Source organism: Primulina eburnea, chromosome 11 (assembly GCF_022965805.1).
Source record: "Primulina eburnea isolate SZY01 chromosome 11, ASM2296580v1, whole genome shotgun sequence".
Taxonomy (NCBI): domain Eukaryota; kingdom Viridiplantae; phylum Streptophyta; class Magnoliopsida; order Lamiales; family Gesneriaceae; genus Primulina; species Primulina eburnea.
In genome coordinates, this window is record NC_133111.1 from 3,601,406 (window position 1) to 3,619,010 (window position 17,605).

Sequence of the window (17,605 nt, forward strand, 5' to 3'; positions counted from 1 at the left end):
CATACAAGGTAATGAAGTTCACCCGAATTTCAAACTCGGGAAAGAAAGTATTTGTCTAATCATATTCTTTATAAATTTGAATAAACAGCAGATTACCATCCTTACCTACTTATAGCATTTCTTTCTTTCGGTTTATGTAACAATAAGACGTGTGGATAAAAAGATTAGGAGGTGTAGTAGGTCACCTCTCACATCTATCATTCTTCGTCCTATAAATTTCGAGTAGGTGTCATGTGAGACCGTCTCACGTATTTTAATCTATGTGACGGGTCAACTTTATCCATATTCACAATAAAAAGTGATACTCTTAGCATAAAAAATAATACTTTTTCATGGATAACTCAAATAAGAGATTCGTCTCACGAATACGACCCGTTAGACCGTCTAACACAAGTTTTTGTCATAAATTTGTATACCTACTATTAATCAACCTCGAAATCTTCTTTCCCACGATTATGTTTCTAAAACTAATAATCAAATTATATTGTGTAATGGAACATTAATTAAATTAAATTTAATGAACATATGTAACCAAATAAAATCGATCCCATTAATTTGTTGACAATCGTGGCATAATTAAAACCATTCACACATTTGTACATTTCTTGTTATATATCTCCATTGCATGCAGAGTCCCGAGTGGGATAATTTGTATTAAAAGCCGGTTTACATGTTCAACACCTTTTCCTTTCCTAGAGAAGCACAAATCAATTCATACAGTTGGATTTGGTTTGCATTTATAATTCTTGTTTAAAATTTCTCTGTTTTTGTTGCTCCACAACTCTTGACCTACTTGTAACCAGCTGGATTCTTGTTCTTTCCTTTCCATTGATTCCAATGTCAAGAGTTGCCTCTACGGAGAATGAACTTGTTCAAGAAACCATGGCGTTTTACAGCCGCTCGGATGAGATGCCACGAACCGCCGCCTCCCCGACGCTGGGACAGCTTCTGAAGTGCGTTGGGGATGTGAGGAAGGAGGTCACGGGGGACGAAACGCCGGTGCATCAGGTTGTGGAAATGAGCATGGAGCCTCGCGCTCTTCCGTTTCTGCTTACGTTCAGTAATCTTAGTTACAGTGTCAAAGTCAGCCGGAAGTGCTCCCTCCTCCGCCGTGGAGAAGGTGGGATGAAAACCCTTCTGAATAACATCTCCGGGGAGGCTCGTGACGGTGAGATAATGGCGGTTATGGGTGCCTCAGGCTCGGGAAAATCGACCCTCATCGACGCACTAGCGAATCGTATGGCGAAGGGAAGTTTAAAAGGCTCTGTCACGCTTAACGGTGAAGTATTAGAGTCAAGAATGCTGAAAGTGATTTCTGCATATGTAATGCAAGATGATCTTCTGTTTCCCATGCTCACAGTTGAAGAAACCCTCATGTTTGCTGCGGAGTTCAGGTTACCAAGAAACCTTTCCAAATCCAAGAAAAAACTCCGAGTCCAGACGTTAGTCGATCAGCTTGGGCTAAGAAACGCCGCCAAGACTGTCATCGGGGATGAGGGCCACCGGGGAGTCTCCGGAGGCGAACGGCGGCGGGTTTCTATCGGAATCGACATCATCCACGACCCCATATTGTTGTTTCTTGATGAGCCCACGTCCGGGTTGGATTCAACCAGCGCTTTCATGGTGGTGAAAGTACTGCAGAGAATTGCACAGAGTGGGAGTGTGGTGATTATGTCCATACACCAGCCGAGTTATCGGATTCTTGGATTATTAGACAAAATGATCTTTTTGTCACGCGGGCAGACTGTATACAGTGGCTCTCCCTCCAATTTGCCACTGTTTTTCTCAGATTTTGGCCACCCCATACCAGACAATGAGAATCGAACCGAGTTCGCACTCGATTTGATTCGTGAACTTGAAGGATCACCAGGTGGAACAAAGTCCCTCGTTGAATTCAACAGATCTTGGCAAACGTTCAGAAGGTCATCAAGAAATTCTGAACGTATCCCAGACCCAAATGGATCCGTGAATCTTTCACTGAAAGAAGCAATCAGTGCCAGTATTTCAAGAGGAAAGCTAGTTTCCGGAGCAGGCGCAAACGGCACAAGTAACCCCACATCAATGGTCTCCAAATTTGCAAATCCATTGTGGATTGAGCTAGCTGTACTGTCCAAAAGATCATTCACAAATTCAAGAAGATTGCCCGAACTTTTCATGGTCCGTCTCTGCGCTGTCGTGGTGACAGGATTCATCCTCGCCACCATGTTTTGGAGACTCGACAACTCCCCCAAAGGGGTCCAAGAGAGACTCGGTTTCTTCGCATTCGCCATGTCCACAACTTTCTACACCTGCGCCGATGCTCTCCCCGTTTTCCTCCAAGAAAGGTACATATTCATGCGTGAAACAGCGTACAATGCTTACAGAAGATCATCCTACGTTTTATCCCACTCCCTAGTATCACTTCCATCACTATTATTTCTCTCCTTAGCCTTTGCTGCCATTACTTTCTGGGCAGTCGGACTCGACGGCAGTTTCCTCTTCTACTTCTTGATAATCTTCGCCTCATTTTGGGCCGGAAGTTCCTTTGTAACATTCTTATCCGGCGTCGTCCCACATGTCATGCTAGGATACACCATTGTTGTAGCCATTTTAGCATACTTTCTTACTCTTCAGTGGCTTTTTCATCAACCGAGACCGAATCCCGCCATACTGGATATGGTTCCACTACTTATCCCTCGTAAAATACCCCTACGAGGGTGTTCTGCAGAACGAGTTCGAGGATAAGATAAAGTGCTTCATGCGTGGGATCCAAATATTCGATAGCACCCCTTTAGGGACATTGCCGAGTTCTTTGAAAGTGAAGCTTTTGAATAGCCTGAGCAGCACACTGGGGATCAAGATCAGCACCAACACATGCGTGACCACGGGGGCGGATATATTGCAGCAGCAAGGGGTGAATGATCTTAGCAAATGGGATTGTCTGTGGGTTACCGTGGCTTGGGGTTTCTTTTTCAGGGTTTTGTTCTACTTGTCCTTGTTGGTTGGGAGTAAGAACAAGAGAAGGTAAGTATTTGGAATTTAATTTGGCATTATTTGTTTCCACTGTGGATTAAGTTCTATGATCTGTGCTTTTTTTTTTTTGCAAAAAAAAAGTTGGGAATTTTGTATAATTTTCTAGACAATTAATGAATGTAATTGATGTGTTTTTTCAGTAGTGATGTTCAATACTGTAAATTTTTGTAATTTATTTGTTTGATGGTTTCTTCACAAATATTTTTTCTGATTTTATTTCATCGAGATTAAAATGTATAACTCAATTTTATGCAATAAATGGCTATGACATGCATTTTCAGCACTACATATTTGTAGCTGAAAACATAGTAAAAATGAAAATAAATTGTGGTATTTTAGGAATTTTTTTAAAAAATGTTATATCACGTACAATGATATGCTCTAATCAACTTTATCCATCTTTATGTTGAGTACCAAGACATCTGTCAGTACGATTAATGTACAATATATCTACTAGTTGAGTGTTATTTTAACCGTTATCATATGTATGACCACGATTAATGAATTACTTATCAAAATTATTTAACATCTTATTTGTCTTTATACAAATTGGTTTCAACAAGTTATTACATAATATCTTAAATAGAAAATTTAAAAGTTATAATAAATTATTGAATTAATTATACAGAAAATATACAGTTCAGTGTATGCTATTATATTTTATAACAACTTATTAATTTTTTTTAGAGTGAGTCTCATGGGAGATCGTCTCACTGATCTTAATCCGTGAGACAAGGTCAACCATACTCATATTCACAATAAAAAGTAATACTCTTAGCATAAAAATTAATAGTGTGACCCAAATAAGAGACCCGTCTCACAAATATGACCCATAAGACCAGTCTCACACAAGTTTTTACCTTTTTTTAAAAAAAAAACTTATCTAATAACACTTATTACAAAATATGTATATAGATTGCCGGAAAAAAGTAAGGACTACAAGTCAAACATGTATAACCTTTAGGACTAAATTGTAATTTCTAGCCCATATCAATGACTTCGAAGCGGAAGTAACCGAACAAGAATTTCAACGCAAGATGGTAATAAGCAAAAGAAAGAGCAATTAATCTCCGGCGAATCGGTGGAAACCCTAAAAGTACAATCATATTGCGACCTATCAGCACGTAGTCTCTGTGTTGCGAGGACAACTGGCTATTCCGCATTAGGAATTGAACTCTAGAATCGGTATTCGTCAACAAAATGTCGTGGCTGCGATCGGCGGTGAACAAGGCGGTGGAGGTGGGCAACAAGAACAATCTTACTCGCACTGTAAGAAATTATGCGGATTCTGTTGTTCATCATGCCGGTCAAGCTGTTGTCGAGGGTGCCAAACTCATCCAAGATCGCATTGTAAGTTTTGTGATTTATTCTATCGCTTTATTTATTTTTTCTCTTCAATTTCACATAGTAAAACGTAGTTGATCTAGAGGCTCGTTACATATCACTGACCGTTTGCTGGGATTTTGCCTAATGTACGTAGCAATTTTCACAGAGAAATGGCAAAAGTTTTTATCTTTTTTTTTTGCCTTTTGATTTTGTGAAACTACTGGCTTTTAGAGAGTAGGCCTCTTGGAATTTTTGTGAATACATCTTCGAGTGGAATGTAACTATATAAACTTTCTTGAATATTTGCTACCCAACAATGTTGAGTAAGTGAGTGGTTGATTAATAACAAATGGAGAAGCTTACCCAGTCTCGTTGTTCTTGATTTTAATTTTGGGTTGAAAGGACTTTTGGGTCGATGATTTCGTATAATTGGTATTTGGATGAAATAGGTTGTGGAAACTTGTCCTGAACGGAATTTAAATGTGTTTTTCTTATAATTGAAATACTTTTTGGTTTTCTTGTCATGTTAGGGTCTGTTAGCAGCGTCCTTTACTGAAGAGTTCATGTGATAATGTATAGAACTGAAGGTGGAGGTGAAGTATAATATATTATTTTTTGTTTGTGGGTATTGACTTTGTATGATAATATTTGGCTGTTGGTGTGTTTATAGAGTTGAGATTTGCCTCGTCTACATTTTAAAGAACTTCTATTCTCTTATTGAATGGTCGGCGAAGTTTTTCTTTTTTGCTCGTATTAGGATAGAAAACTTATTTTCCATTTTTGGTGGTGGGATGTTCAGAGCTTTAAATTTAGAAACTAAATTGTATGGCGTATACCAGCCCAACTCTGAAGGAGAAACATTGGCTGTTGAGTTATAGGGGGTTCTTTCTATATATTTATTATGGCTTTTATTTTCAACCTCTATTCATTTGGTGGATTTTTTACTTGTTCTCATCAGGGTGTTCGGAATTTCAAAAGCTTTAAACAGGCAGTGAAAAGGTTAGAAGAGGCCTCTATTTCTTGTAGAGGAGCCGAGAGAGCTGAATTGATGAGGAGATGGCTAGCTATACTTAAAGCCATTGAGAGCAAGTCTGGAACATCATCTGAAGACAAAGAAAAGATCAATGAGCTCAATCAGCTTTCTGACGAGTCAAAGGAGAGTCCAAGAAGACAATCAATGGTCAGTCCAGTGATTCCACAGCTGTACTTTATTTGTTCTACTGCACTGAGCGAAATGTGTTCACTCTCTATTCTAGCTTATCTACTCTTGTACTTCATCTCACACTGAAATTGAAAGTGGCACACTTACTGCTTAGGTGCCTTACCCCTTACATCTTCGGTAATATGTTTAGATGAAGGGACAATTTCTGAAAGTGGAGAAACACCATATCCTAATTGCATGAAATACTTAGGTAAACTTCAAATGTCAGATGCTAGTTTTAAGATTTGATTTCTATCTTTAATATGCAAATTATGAACCCAGAAAATCTCCAATAAGTGTGTGTATAGATGCTAATCTTATTTTAGCAGCAATAAAGGCTTCATTCAGTACATCAAGAAACCCTGATGTGGATGAGATGGACATAGGGCCAAGGCGAAATAAATTTTTTAACCTCCCATTTAGGAGCTTGTTATTGTTTGCATGCTCTTCTATAGCACTAACTTACAAATCTTGAAATATGTTAATGTCGTGGATTGAGCATGCTATTTCCTTGTACTCTTGGAACATTTGTGCAAGTTAATTTCAATTGTACATCTTTGTTTCATAATATAAATTTTCTCGCGTATAAAAAAGGCCTGTTGATTTCTTTTATGAGTCAGAGACTCTCTTCTCATAGCCTGAATTAGAAATAATGATTACTTGGCTGCCGTAGATTTCCTTCCACATTTAATCTTTTTAATCAAAACTTTCAATTTATGCATTTTATCAACCATTTTGTTCTTGCTGTACTGAATTCTAAGTGGCGCTGAACTTCCAGTTATTTTCTCCTTCAGAACTGCAGTTTTTGTTGTTTCACAATTTTTGTTGCTGGTGTATGCGTTGAGTATCTGTTACTAGAGTAGTTGTCACGATTAATTTATTATTTATCTGATTTTTTGTCAAAGATTTTTGTGGTTTTACAACTTTTGTAGAGTTACACCAGCTCTTTAGCCTTCTTGTTAAACGTTAAATTGGAACTTCATAACTGTTTACTTCCTTTTTGAATAAATATGAGAAAAAATTGTAAAGGATTGATTATTATTTTGTGATTAAAATATAGTTGGTTATTCCTGATGGCCGGAGTGGCTAAATATTAGTGACTATTAGTATAGTGACGAGGCTAAATATTTTTGACTTATTACTCATTAGCAAGTTATGATGTGTCTGATGACATGTTTAGTACTACGTTTTTGAGATTGAAATCCCTTGATTAATCTGTATTTGACTATATATGTCTTGATCTTGAAGTTTTTCTTGTTTCTGCTTGTTAATTGAGAAATTGAATTATCATGGATCCAAGTTTATTATGTTACCTAATTTATTGCAGCATTGACAGGTATTGTTTTATGATTCAGACATGGGGGGTGAGCCGATGACTTTTCGTGAAGTCTTTCTCTACAGCCAGGCTTTAGAGGGAATATCAATTTGTATGGTAGGTGAATCAAATCATAATCATTCAGTTTGATATATGTGATGTTTTTTTGTCTGAAAATTGATTATTTTATTCTTCATAACTAATAATTTCATGCTTTTGTTTGGGTGAACTGTTCATGATACGGCACGACACTTTCACCCTTTTGGGTTGCAAGAAATGCTCAAGATAGAAGTTGCAGCAATTAAATTGTCTTGGCAAATTAATTAATTACAAATTTTAGAAATGCAACTGTTTCTTGATTGTCTATGTTAATATGTTTTGTTCAAAGCATTTGAGATGTGTATAAATTGTAACTCCAGAGTTGGTCAACTTTTATGTGATTTAGATTCTCGAAGCACCGAAGGAAGATGAAGTTCCTTTGCTCCTTGAATTATTTGGGTTAGTGTTTCATGATCCAAGATTATGCTTTATGGGTCCCAGCTTTACCCTTAGAGAACATGGGGTGAAATATTAATTTTTGTGATATTTCTACTTTCCTTACCTTCTTACAGTTTATGTCTCACGGGAGGGAAAGAAGTGCATAACGCTATAGTGAGCAGCATTCAGGATCTTGCAAAAGTTTTTTCCAGCTATGAAGATGAAGTATTGGTGCGGGTTGAAACTATTATACCTTGTTTTCACACACCAATGCTAATAACTTAGAAGGATGATGTTTGCAAATTTTGACCATTAAATTCCTCATCTCGCTCTGTGCTCCAGTATTTTCATTAACGACGATTGAAATGAGACCTTTAATTTGATCATTAGAATATGATCCCTGAGTGTAAGTCATGACTTAGGATTGCATCCAATGTCATTTGAAGTGATCAACTGGTTGATGAGTAAGTTGTAATTGTGGTAGGTGAAGAGGGAGGAATTGCTTCAGTTTGCAGAAGGGGCCATAACAGGGTTAAAAATCAATGCTGATATTGGAAGGTATTAGAGAACACTCCGTTTTTTAGTTTCCTTCTCCTATACTTTTGTACCTCTGCCCTTAAAAATTGTAAATTGGTGTGTTGTGGGAGTCTACGGTTCGTGTGAAAGCAGAGTTCTGTTTAACTTAATTTTACTTAATTTCTTCCATGGCTGTTATCTCTCTTCTATCTCTGTGGTGAATAATCACTGCTTAACGCAGCGTCGAATGTCGACTAACAATTGTCACTTGTCAATAATATGAAAAGAGCATTTGCTTCCGAGAACTAAACCTCAATAAAAAATATAAAAATTATTGCTCACACGTGGTTAGTAGAATACGGCTCCATGTTGCTGCTAGAACTCTCGATTCTTCATGTTATTTGGTAGTTATCATACCTGACTTGACGATTTGATTTTTTTTAAAAAAATAGATCCCTGACTTGCTTTCTTGCAATTAGGACTTATTTGAGATCGGCATGATGAAAGATCAAACTCGACTCAAGCTAATTTTCAGTTTGTTAAAAGCTTTGTACTGAGCTTGAACTGCATGTTATTTGCCTAGCTACCCTTGACCAAATATTAACATTTGTTGCAGAGGAAAGAGCTAGTGATGATTTCAAACAGCAAAATAAGATTTTTTCTCACTTTTTGTTTGTCTGTGTGCCTGCACGCAGAATTGATGCCGAAGTTTCCACCTTGAAGAAACAACTTGATGAACTAAAAGTATCACATAGGCATCTTGGTGATGGCCTTGGTGATGGTCATGAAACAAACTATAAAGAGGACATTTCTCTGACAATAGAGGTAAACTTGGCCATGCCCACCCATTTTCTTTGATAAAATATTTGATAGCATCTTTTTGAGGACTGGATGTTCATATGTTTGTGTCTTGTTACTTATTTTCCCGTTAGGATCTAAAAGAGGCACTTGCACATATCAGAGCTTGTTCCAGATTGGAAGGGCTCCTGCTGAAAAAGAAGGCTCTTAAATTTGGAGATACAACTGAAATTCATGCGCAGAAGGTACGATGTTTGTATACTGCACCTTCTGCTAAACAATGTCCGTCTCCTTTTCATAGCTTCTTGTTCATGGTCTTAGATAAGGCTGAATGGGGCATCTTCTGGTTTCCATTTTCATCAGTTTTCTTTTAAATTATTTTAATTATTTTATATTAATAGGTTGCTCTCCTTTTTACTTTATTAGGTACATTATCCCTTCCCGCACTAGTTTTAAAAGTATATTTATCAGATGCTGCTTTACCTTGTTGTTGCTTTTGTTGACACTTGACATCTACACATGATTGGAATAATTTTCATTGGGATTTGCACCTAGATTTCTAAAAATTCTTATTCAACTTTTTGTTTGCATGTCTAAATTAGTCTTCTTAGCACTGGCAGGTTGATAAGTTAAAAGTCTTATCGGAATCTCTTTCCAGCTCCTCGGCGAAATCTGAGAAGCGCATAGTTGATCACAGGTTCCCTTCATAAGAAAATATGCGCATTCCATTTTCTTTTTGATATAAAAGTCCCAAATAGGTGGCTGAGATGTTTAATGATTGTATCTTGCTATTCAATTAGAATTGTTGTTTATCTATGTTTCTTTCTCTGTTATTACTTAATTATTTGTCTTATTGTATATGGGTTTTCCATGTTATGATAATATGATGATCAGATGATGTTATCTATAGTCACACCGCTTGCCCCAGGCAAAATGAGGTGTACAAGACTTTCAGTTTTAGGGCAAGGAGCAGGCATTCAGTAAAGCATGTGCCTGATTACGGAGTAAACATGGAATTAAGCCTAGTTTAATCTATTTGGTGCAGTAATTTTTGCAATTATTGTAACAACCATACTCTTGTTATGCTACACTCAGGGTTAGTGGAATATGTACCCTGATGCTAGTTAAATACCATTACCAAAAATGTCAACCCCTCGATGGTTTGTTTTATTTGATGGCTTTGGGTTATTACTGTCTGAATCAATGGTTTCCTTGACTTTTTGCAGAGTTCAGAAAGAAGAGGCCCTAAAATTCCGTGTGAGCAGAGCTAGTGAAGCTAGTGACATAGAAAAGGTATATTCGTCCTACAGAAGCAGAAATCTAGAAAATCAAATTAGAAAGCTCATTTCTGTCATTTTAGATTATAAGATTAATAAAAACACTAGAAAAAATGTTAGTTTTTACTAACGGTAATGAAAATGCTTTCAAATTTATCATTGAGGAACTGTTATCATAAGGCAAAAAGAAAATGAGGCAATCTATTACTTTTTGGATTTTTTTTCTGACATAAGATTTGTCGAGAAAATAAGATTCATCAAACTTTGTAGAAATATTTTTTACATGTCTGTGTGTTATTACCCTTCTCTGTTCATGCCATGGTATGATATATTTATTCTGTATTTAAGTAAGTGAATTCTTCCTGCCGGATGCTAAATGAATATTCCTTCAAAGATAGATGGATTGCATTAGATCACACCATGAGGTGCCAATGCCTGAAATTTGATGATGTTTGAGGCGTTCACTTCTTCGCTGCTAGCATCTGACTTTCTAGCTTCACTGATCAATGGTCCTGATAGTTCACTTTATGCCTGTGCAAAGTGTATACATTAAAGTTCTATATCAATTTAATAGGACGAGATGATAGGATGGGTTAGAGAAGGTATGATAGAATAATATGTGGGGTATAGTCTTGGAAGATGTAGTTATGGTAGCTTCCTTTGTTTCATCAGTATGGCCCATTTGCAGGATGAGAGAAGTTTTCCTTTCTCCATGTAGTGCACTGAAAGTCTGACACCATCAGATATTAAAGGAAAAAAGGTATTTTCGTGTCACTAAAGGCATAAAATAGAGTTCCCTGGATATTAAAAAATGATGCAAAAATTTTCGTCTGGCCTAGTATCCAATTTTACAGATCATTTCTGATGTTTGATATGGCCTTGGACCTTGTAATTATTGTGTTTTCCTGCTCGCTAGCTAGTAAGAGAATAACATGTTAATGATTAGAAACATTATTCTCTATGATGTATTTTCCATGAGTTGGTTTATGCAGAGTGTGATTGCTTCACCAAATCGTTTTGCCTATTTTTCTTTTTCAGGAACTAGTAGCTGATATATCTGGTCTTGAGAAACAGAGAAATGAACTTGAAGCTGAATTGAAAAAGGTCTAGATCTTGTTTTCCTCAAAAATAAAGACACTGTTTAGAGGTAGTGAGCAAATAACATCGGTCAAACATTATTTTTTAAAAAATGATCTCCCCAAGTGTATTTGACTGTCTGGTCTTGAGAAACAGAAAAATGAACTTGAAGCTGAATCGAAAAAGGTCTAGATCTTATTTTCCTCATAAAAAATGATCTTTGTTTTCATTAGCTATTTAATTTCATGATTTATGTTGTACTTTCTTTTAAAGGTTAGTTTCCTGTAGTGAAGTTAAATGTTGTAGCCTTTTTGGTAGAAAAGGTGCGTGTTTGCAAGTGAAAAATTATGTCTGGCTTAGGTCTGTGCATTTGTAATTCACTTACTATATATGATGTTTTGATTGGTTTTGATTGTTTCATCCATTATCTGCTGGAATTCAAGATGGCTTTCGCACACTTAAATAAAGAGAATCCCTTTTTATTTATAACATTTGTAAAGGCCAATTTTGATGTGGCCGACATCTTCATGTCCATTTTATCTCTTCTTTCATTTTTTAAAATCTGTTGGTTAGTGCTTAGCTCCCAAAGATTTGTTATTTATTTACGAATTACGTTGAAATTTTCAAATTTGAATTCATATGAAACTGTGCTAGGGACTCATCTGAATGATATGCTTCTCTGTTCTTATTTTATAGGACCTTGACCATCATAGAAATTAATAAATCCAAGTGCATTTGGCACCTTCCTAAGGCATTATCATGTTATCTCTATGTACCAAGACTATTGACGTTTTTTCCTAATGATACATTTTCTTTATGAATAATAAGTGGGAATTATTTTATTGACTAAGGTTAATATCTCCTTATCTGCCGCTCAAGCTCGTTTTCGCAATGTAATGGAAGAGAGGGATAAATTCTTCGAAGCAAATGATCAGATTGTCGCCCATCTAAAAACTAAGGTCTACCATCTTGTTTAGCAATTACCATGTTTTCCTCCGCGTGTGTAAAGTTTGTGTGTACCTCTTGGTTTGATTTTCCCTTCCAAATATTTGGTTGGACGTTATATACGTCTTTACAACTTTGTAGGAAGATGAGCTATCAAGATCCATCAACTCATGTCATGCTGAAGTAAATGTTCTTGTCACTTGGATCAATTTTTTGGAGGATGCTTGGTCTCTTCAGTGTTCATATACCGAGTCCAAGGAGAAGGACACGAAGTATGTTTCTGAACTTTGAGAGCATTTGCTTTTTGGACCAATAGCGTTAAACTTTAATTTTTCACAGTCAGTGTTCTAAATGGCGGTCGAGGCGGCCTCCTAGGCACCGCCTAGGCGGTAGGTGGCCCTCGACCGCACCGCCTATGCATGAGGCGGGTGTCGAGGCGGGTCGAGGAGGCGAGTAGGCGGGTCGAGGAGGTGAGTAGGCGGGTTGAGGCGGCGAACAGGCGGGCGAGGCGGCGAGCAGGCGGGCGAGGCAGTAGTCAACAATTTTAAAAACCTAGTCAACAATTTTTAAAATTTAGTCAACAATTTTAAAAACCAAGTCAAAGTCAATTAATTTTAAATATTAGGACTATTTAAAGGTCTTACTTGGAGAATGGTAGTGGAGGTCTCGGGAGCGGATGAAATGCTACATCCAAAGAGGAGTGCTAGGAACATCCCCATTAGAGAACTTAATGAATATTTAGAAACATCGGGGGAGGAGACTGAAGAAAATGTTGATTGAGTCCGATGATAAGATGATAATGGATGTAGTAGATGGTGCATATGTAGATGATTTGGAAGATTAGTTATGTTTAATCTACTACTTGTTCTAATGATGGATAATTGATTGAAACTTTGAAAATTTAAACTTAGTTTTTTGGTAAAAAAAATATTAATTCGTTAGCATAATAACATTAATATAACGATGAATCTTTATTAATTGCACATTATCTAGATGATATTATATTTTGTGCTTAAATATTATTTAATTGCACATTTTACATAAAAATGATAATATTGCATGATTATCTATAGAAAATTACTTTAAAAAATCCAACCGCCTAGGCACCGCCTAGGCGGCCGAGGCGGTAGGCGGTCACCGACCGCCCCGCCACCGTCTCCCGCCATTTACAACCTTGTTCACAGTAGATCTTGACACAAAATGCATGCATTACATTAGTTTTTTTGTGTTATAGTTTTTATGTAAAGAATCTAGAAATCATATTGAAACTAAACTCCAAAAATTTTATGAGGTTAATAATTAAGTAGAATAGCTATTTTAAAATGTAATATTTTGTTATTTTAAAATATATGATTTTTATAATAATTTTTTTAAAATGTTAGGAATGATATGATTATTTTCAAAAGTATAGACAAAGATATTCAATAATTCTAAAAAGATGGGAAAATGAATGAGATATGGTAGTTATAGTTGAATTACAAATTTACTAATGGTAGATTTTATGATATTTTTTGTTAAATGAAAATGAAATACTTCTTGTAATTTGAGAAGAGTACTTTTGGAATTTTTTAAAATTGTGCCATCACCCTAAATGTAGTTACTCTAAGTTCCTTATGCTTTATAAGATGGTAGGTACAGGTTTAAGCTTTTGTTCTCCAACTTTTCGTATTTCATCATGTTATAGTCCTGTGAAAGTTCTATTTTCTCTGTCCGATATAGATACTAATTTAATGACTTCGTTTTAAAGTGCTGAACTGGAGAGACATGAAGAATACTTTATAAACTTGGTTACTCAGCTGCTCTCTTCTTACGAGGTGCCTATTAGTCTCCCCTTAGATGACGCTTGAGCCAAATATCTTTCCAGTTCTTTCAAAAGTTGTCTGAATTATACTCTCTATGACACTCTTTTTCTTGTGCAGAAAGAGTTGAGATATCCTATTGATCGCATTTCGAAATATGTCGAGAATTTAAAGACCTTAACTCAAGGGTACTGCCTCAAGTTATGTTTGCAGTGTGTATTATGGTTCCAAATTCGACCAGAGTGCCTTTTTTTCCTTTACAGGTCAGCACTAACTCCTGATGCAGAAATGGACAATTCAAAAATGTTGAATCCAAGGAGAAATCTGGAGGAGGAATACCTTGATTATGAAGCTAAGGTAAAAGCAATGCTCCCGCTCCCTGTATTTATGAGTCGTCGTCTTGGCATAATCCAAATATGTAAAACTGAGAACATCCTACCAACATTAGTATCTCTTATTTTTAATCAACCGCCCTGGGAGTGCTTTTATAGAAAAAAAGAGAGATGCCAAGACATTTACCACTTAATAACATTTACGGAAGTTAAGTGTCTTATGTTTTGCAGATCATAACTACTTTCAGCGTAGTGGACAACATGAGAGAACAGTTTTATGCTCAACAAGGAAAAATCTCCAGGTCTTATCCTCAAAATTGTTGTATCATCCCATCCCCCCCCAAAATTTTGTGTACCATCGCTAAATTTCGTGTTTTGTGCCGTTCAGTAAAGAGAATCCTAAAGTTAAAGAGCTATTCGACAATATTGAGAAGCTAAGACAGGAATTCGAGTCCATCGAGAGACCTAATTTAGAAATCGAGAACCCCACTAAAGAGTCAGATGCATCTCCTCGTGATAAGTTAAAAGAAAATGTTCCACAACCCACGGACCAAACTTCAGAGGCACTTGGAGCTGAGGGCCAAAAGCCTCCTGTGAAGCCAGAGCACTTGCTTGACACCGAAGCAGAATTGGAAAAGCTGGAGTCAGAATTCGGCAAGGTTCATCATGATTACTCGACCGAAGAAATCAGTGAGTGGGAATTTGACGAGCTCGAGAGGGAGTTGAGATCTGGGGGCTCGTCTGGCAAATAATGGACGTCGCATGCAACGGCAATGCTCTGCTTTGTCTCATAGTTTTCAAATCTTGTTGAATGGTTCTGGGCTCCTGAAGCAGTATTTTGGCTGCAGTTCACTTTAATGCTTGAAGCATTTCAAGTTGTCCAAGCTTTTGTGTATATTTAAATATGTAAAATAAATTTCAAAAGGTCGATTTTTTTTTTGTTTTACTTGTATTTTGTTTTGAAGCTCCAATCTTATAATGTATTGAGATGAAAAATGCTTGTTTTTGTTGCAGTTTGTTCTTCTGTTTTTATTTTTGTTTGGGATGGGGTCAGCTGTAAACGTAGGCTATAAACGGGCCGAACAGGTCGTGCTTCTATCTAGCTTTTGTTAGGCCCAATACGGTAACCGAAACCCAATTGACAGCTTGCTCGGGCTTCACACCGGCCTTCTAACTGTCTTGGTTATTGGAGCAGACCCAATCCGGTAACAGTGAAAAATATTAGCTTGTGCATAAAAATCTTATAATTTTTTTTTAATTTAAGTAGAGGGACATTCAAGAATTATAACTGGTTTATTAAACTACTTTTATATATACTTATTCTCATCTTGGCTTCTGCTATAATCTCTTGCAACTTAGCTGGAGGGGCTCCAATAGTTTGTGTTCTTCTATCATAGTTCAATGATTCAAAGCCCAAAGAATAAGCTGTTTGGTTTTGTTCACTATAAATTGTTCACTAAATAACTTCACCTTCTCTTCCCCACTATCCCATTTATCATAACCAATATTTTATTTTCAGAACATAGAAACAAAAGTTATCATTAAATTTAAATTTACAAAAAAGTAAATTTAATTCAAGATGATATTTATATTATATGTACATGTAAAGCATGTGCTCCGTGCACTAATAATAATAGGGCAATTTGGAAAAAAATACATCTGCACATGATTTACTTAAGATTCAGTACCTATCAGTTTTTTTTTCTATTTTAATACCTGACAAAAGACAAACTTAGTTTTTAGTACATGTTTCATGCATTTTTACCTTTTTACCCTTATAATAAATAAAAAAATATATAAATACATATTTTTGTTTGTTATCTTCTCTTTCCACTCATGATCGATGCATTTGGATGATATGTATATTTAATTTAAAAATTTTTTATTTAAAAAAAATAAATTCACAACTAAGAATTGAACTTTTTGAAATACTTAGTTTTACTTACGAAATACTTAATTTAAATTTTAAAATACTTAATTTAGTAAATTAAAAACTCATAATGTGTATTAAAATACTGGATATTTGAATATACAACGCAAGTTAACCAATTGCTCTCATTTCCATCCAAGATGCATTTGGATGACATGTTCATTTCATTTAATTATTTTTTTATTTTTAAAAATATAAATTCGCAACTAAGCATTGAACATTTTCAAGTACTTAGTTTTACTTGCGAAATACCTAATTTCAGTTTTAAAATACTTGATTTGGTAAATGAGATACTCAGAATGTGTATTAAAATACTAGATATTCAAATATGCAACGTAAGTTCACCAAATGCTCGCATTTCCATCCAATATGTATTTGGATGACATGTTCATTTCATTTAATTATTTTCTTTATTTAAAAAACAAAAACAAATTCGCAAATAAGCATTGAATATTTAGAAGTATTTACTTTTATTCGCGAAATACATAATTTCAATTTTAAAATACTTGATTTGATAATTGAGATACCCATATAAAAGTTAATAAAATACTGGATATTTTAGTAGGCAATGTAAGTTCACAAAATGCTGGCATGTCCATTCAAGATGCATTTGGATGACATGTACATTTCATTTAAATATTTTTTTATTTAAAAAACAAATTTGCAACTAAGCATTGAACTTTTTCAAGTACTTAGTTTTACTTGTGAAATACTTAATTTCAATGTTAAAATACTTGATTTGGTAAATGAAATACTCAGAATAAGTATTAAAATACTGGATATTAAAATATGCAATGTAAGTTCACCAAATGCTCGCATTTTCATCCAAGATGCATTTGGATGATATGTTCATTTCATTTAATTATTTTTTTATTGTTAAAACACAAATTTGTAACTAAGCATTGAACTTTTTCAAGTACTTAGTTTTACTTGCGAAATACCTAATTTCAATTTTAAAATACTTGATTTGGCAAATGAGATACTCAGAATAGGTATTAAAATACTGGATATTCGAATATGCAACGTAAGTTCACCAAGTGTTCGCATTTTCATCCAAGATGCATTTGGATGACATGTTCATTTCATTTAATTATTTTCTTTATTTAAAAAAATCGCAACTAAGTATAGAACATTTTAAAGTACTTTCATTTAATTATTTTCTTTATTTAAAAAAATCGCAACTAAGTATAGAACATTTTAAAGTACTTACTTTTATTTGCAAAATAACTATTTTCAATTTTAAAATACTTGATTTGGTAAATGAAATACTCAGAATGAATATTAAAATACTGAATATTCGAATATGCAATGTAAGTTTAACAAGTGCTCTCATTTCCATCCAAGCTATGTTTGGATGACATATTCATTTAATTTAATTGTTTTTTTATTGTAAAAAAACAAATTTGCAACTAAGCATTGAACTTTTTCAAGTACTTAGTTTTACTTGTGAAATACCTAATTTCAGTTTTAAAATACTTGATTTGGTAAATGAGATACTCATAATGAGTTTTAAAACACTGGATATTCGAATATGCAATGTAAGTTCACCAAGTGCTCGAATTTCCTTCTAAGATGCATTTGGATGACATGTTCAAGGACT

General features: G+C 35.2%; 2 protein-coding genes across 4 annotated transcripts; both read left to right on the forward strand.

Moving 5' to 3' along the window:
- Positions 1-612: 612 nt before the first annotated feature.
- LOC140805144 (ABC transporter G family member 1-like) lies at positions 613-3,183 on the forward strand. Its single transcript, XM_073161350.1, is given in 2 exon segments — positions 613-2,598; positions 2,600-3,183. Coding segments are annotated over 2 exon segments (2,169 nt in total). The 5' UTR covers positions 613-837; the 3' UTR covers positions 3,008-3,183.
- An 830-nt stretch (positions 3,184-4,013) lies between these two features.
- On the forward strand, positions 4,014-15,101 carry LOC140804307 (uncharacterized). 3 transcript variants are annotated; one of them, XM_073160223.1, is made up of 18 exons: positions 4,014-4,362; positions 5,297-5,518; positions 6,876-6,971; positions 7,300-7,352; positions 7,466-7,562; positions 7,822-7,889; positions 8,543-8,672; positions 8,780-8,890; positions 9,266-9,342; positions 9,872-9,938; positions 10,961-11,026; positions 11,851-11,958; positions 12,086-12,216; positions 13,692-13,758; positions 13,864-13,931; positions 14,007-14,100; positions 14,307-14,377; positions 14,464-15,101. In XM_073160223.1, exons 1-18 carry the CDS (start codon positions 4,213-4,215, stop codon positions 14,825-14,827), a joined length of 2,040 nt encoding a protein of 679 aa, XP_073016324.1. In that variant the 5' UTR covers positions 4,014-4,212; the 3' UTR covers positions 14,828-15,101. The 3 variants fall into 3 exon arrangements, with proteins under 3 accessions (XP_073016324.1, XP_073016323.1, XP_073016325.1); XM_073160222.1 differs by having other exon boundaries at positions 4,015-4,362; positions 7,816-7,889; XM_073160224.1 differs by lacking the exon at positions 4,014-4,362 and having other exon boundaries at positions 6,867-6,971; positions 7,816-7,889.
- The last annotated feature ends 2,504 nt before the right edge of the window (positions 15,102-17,605 follow it).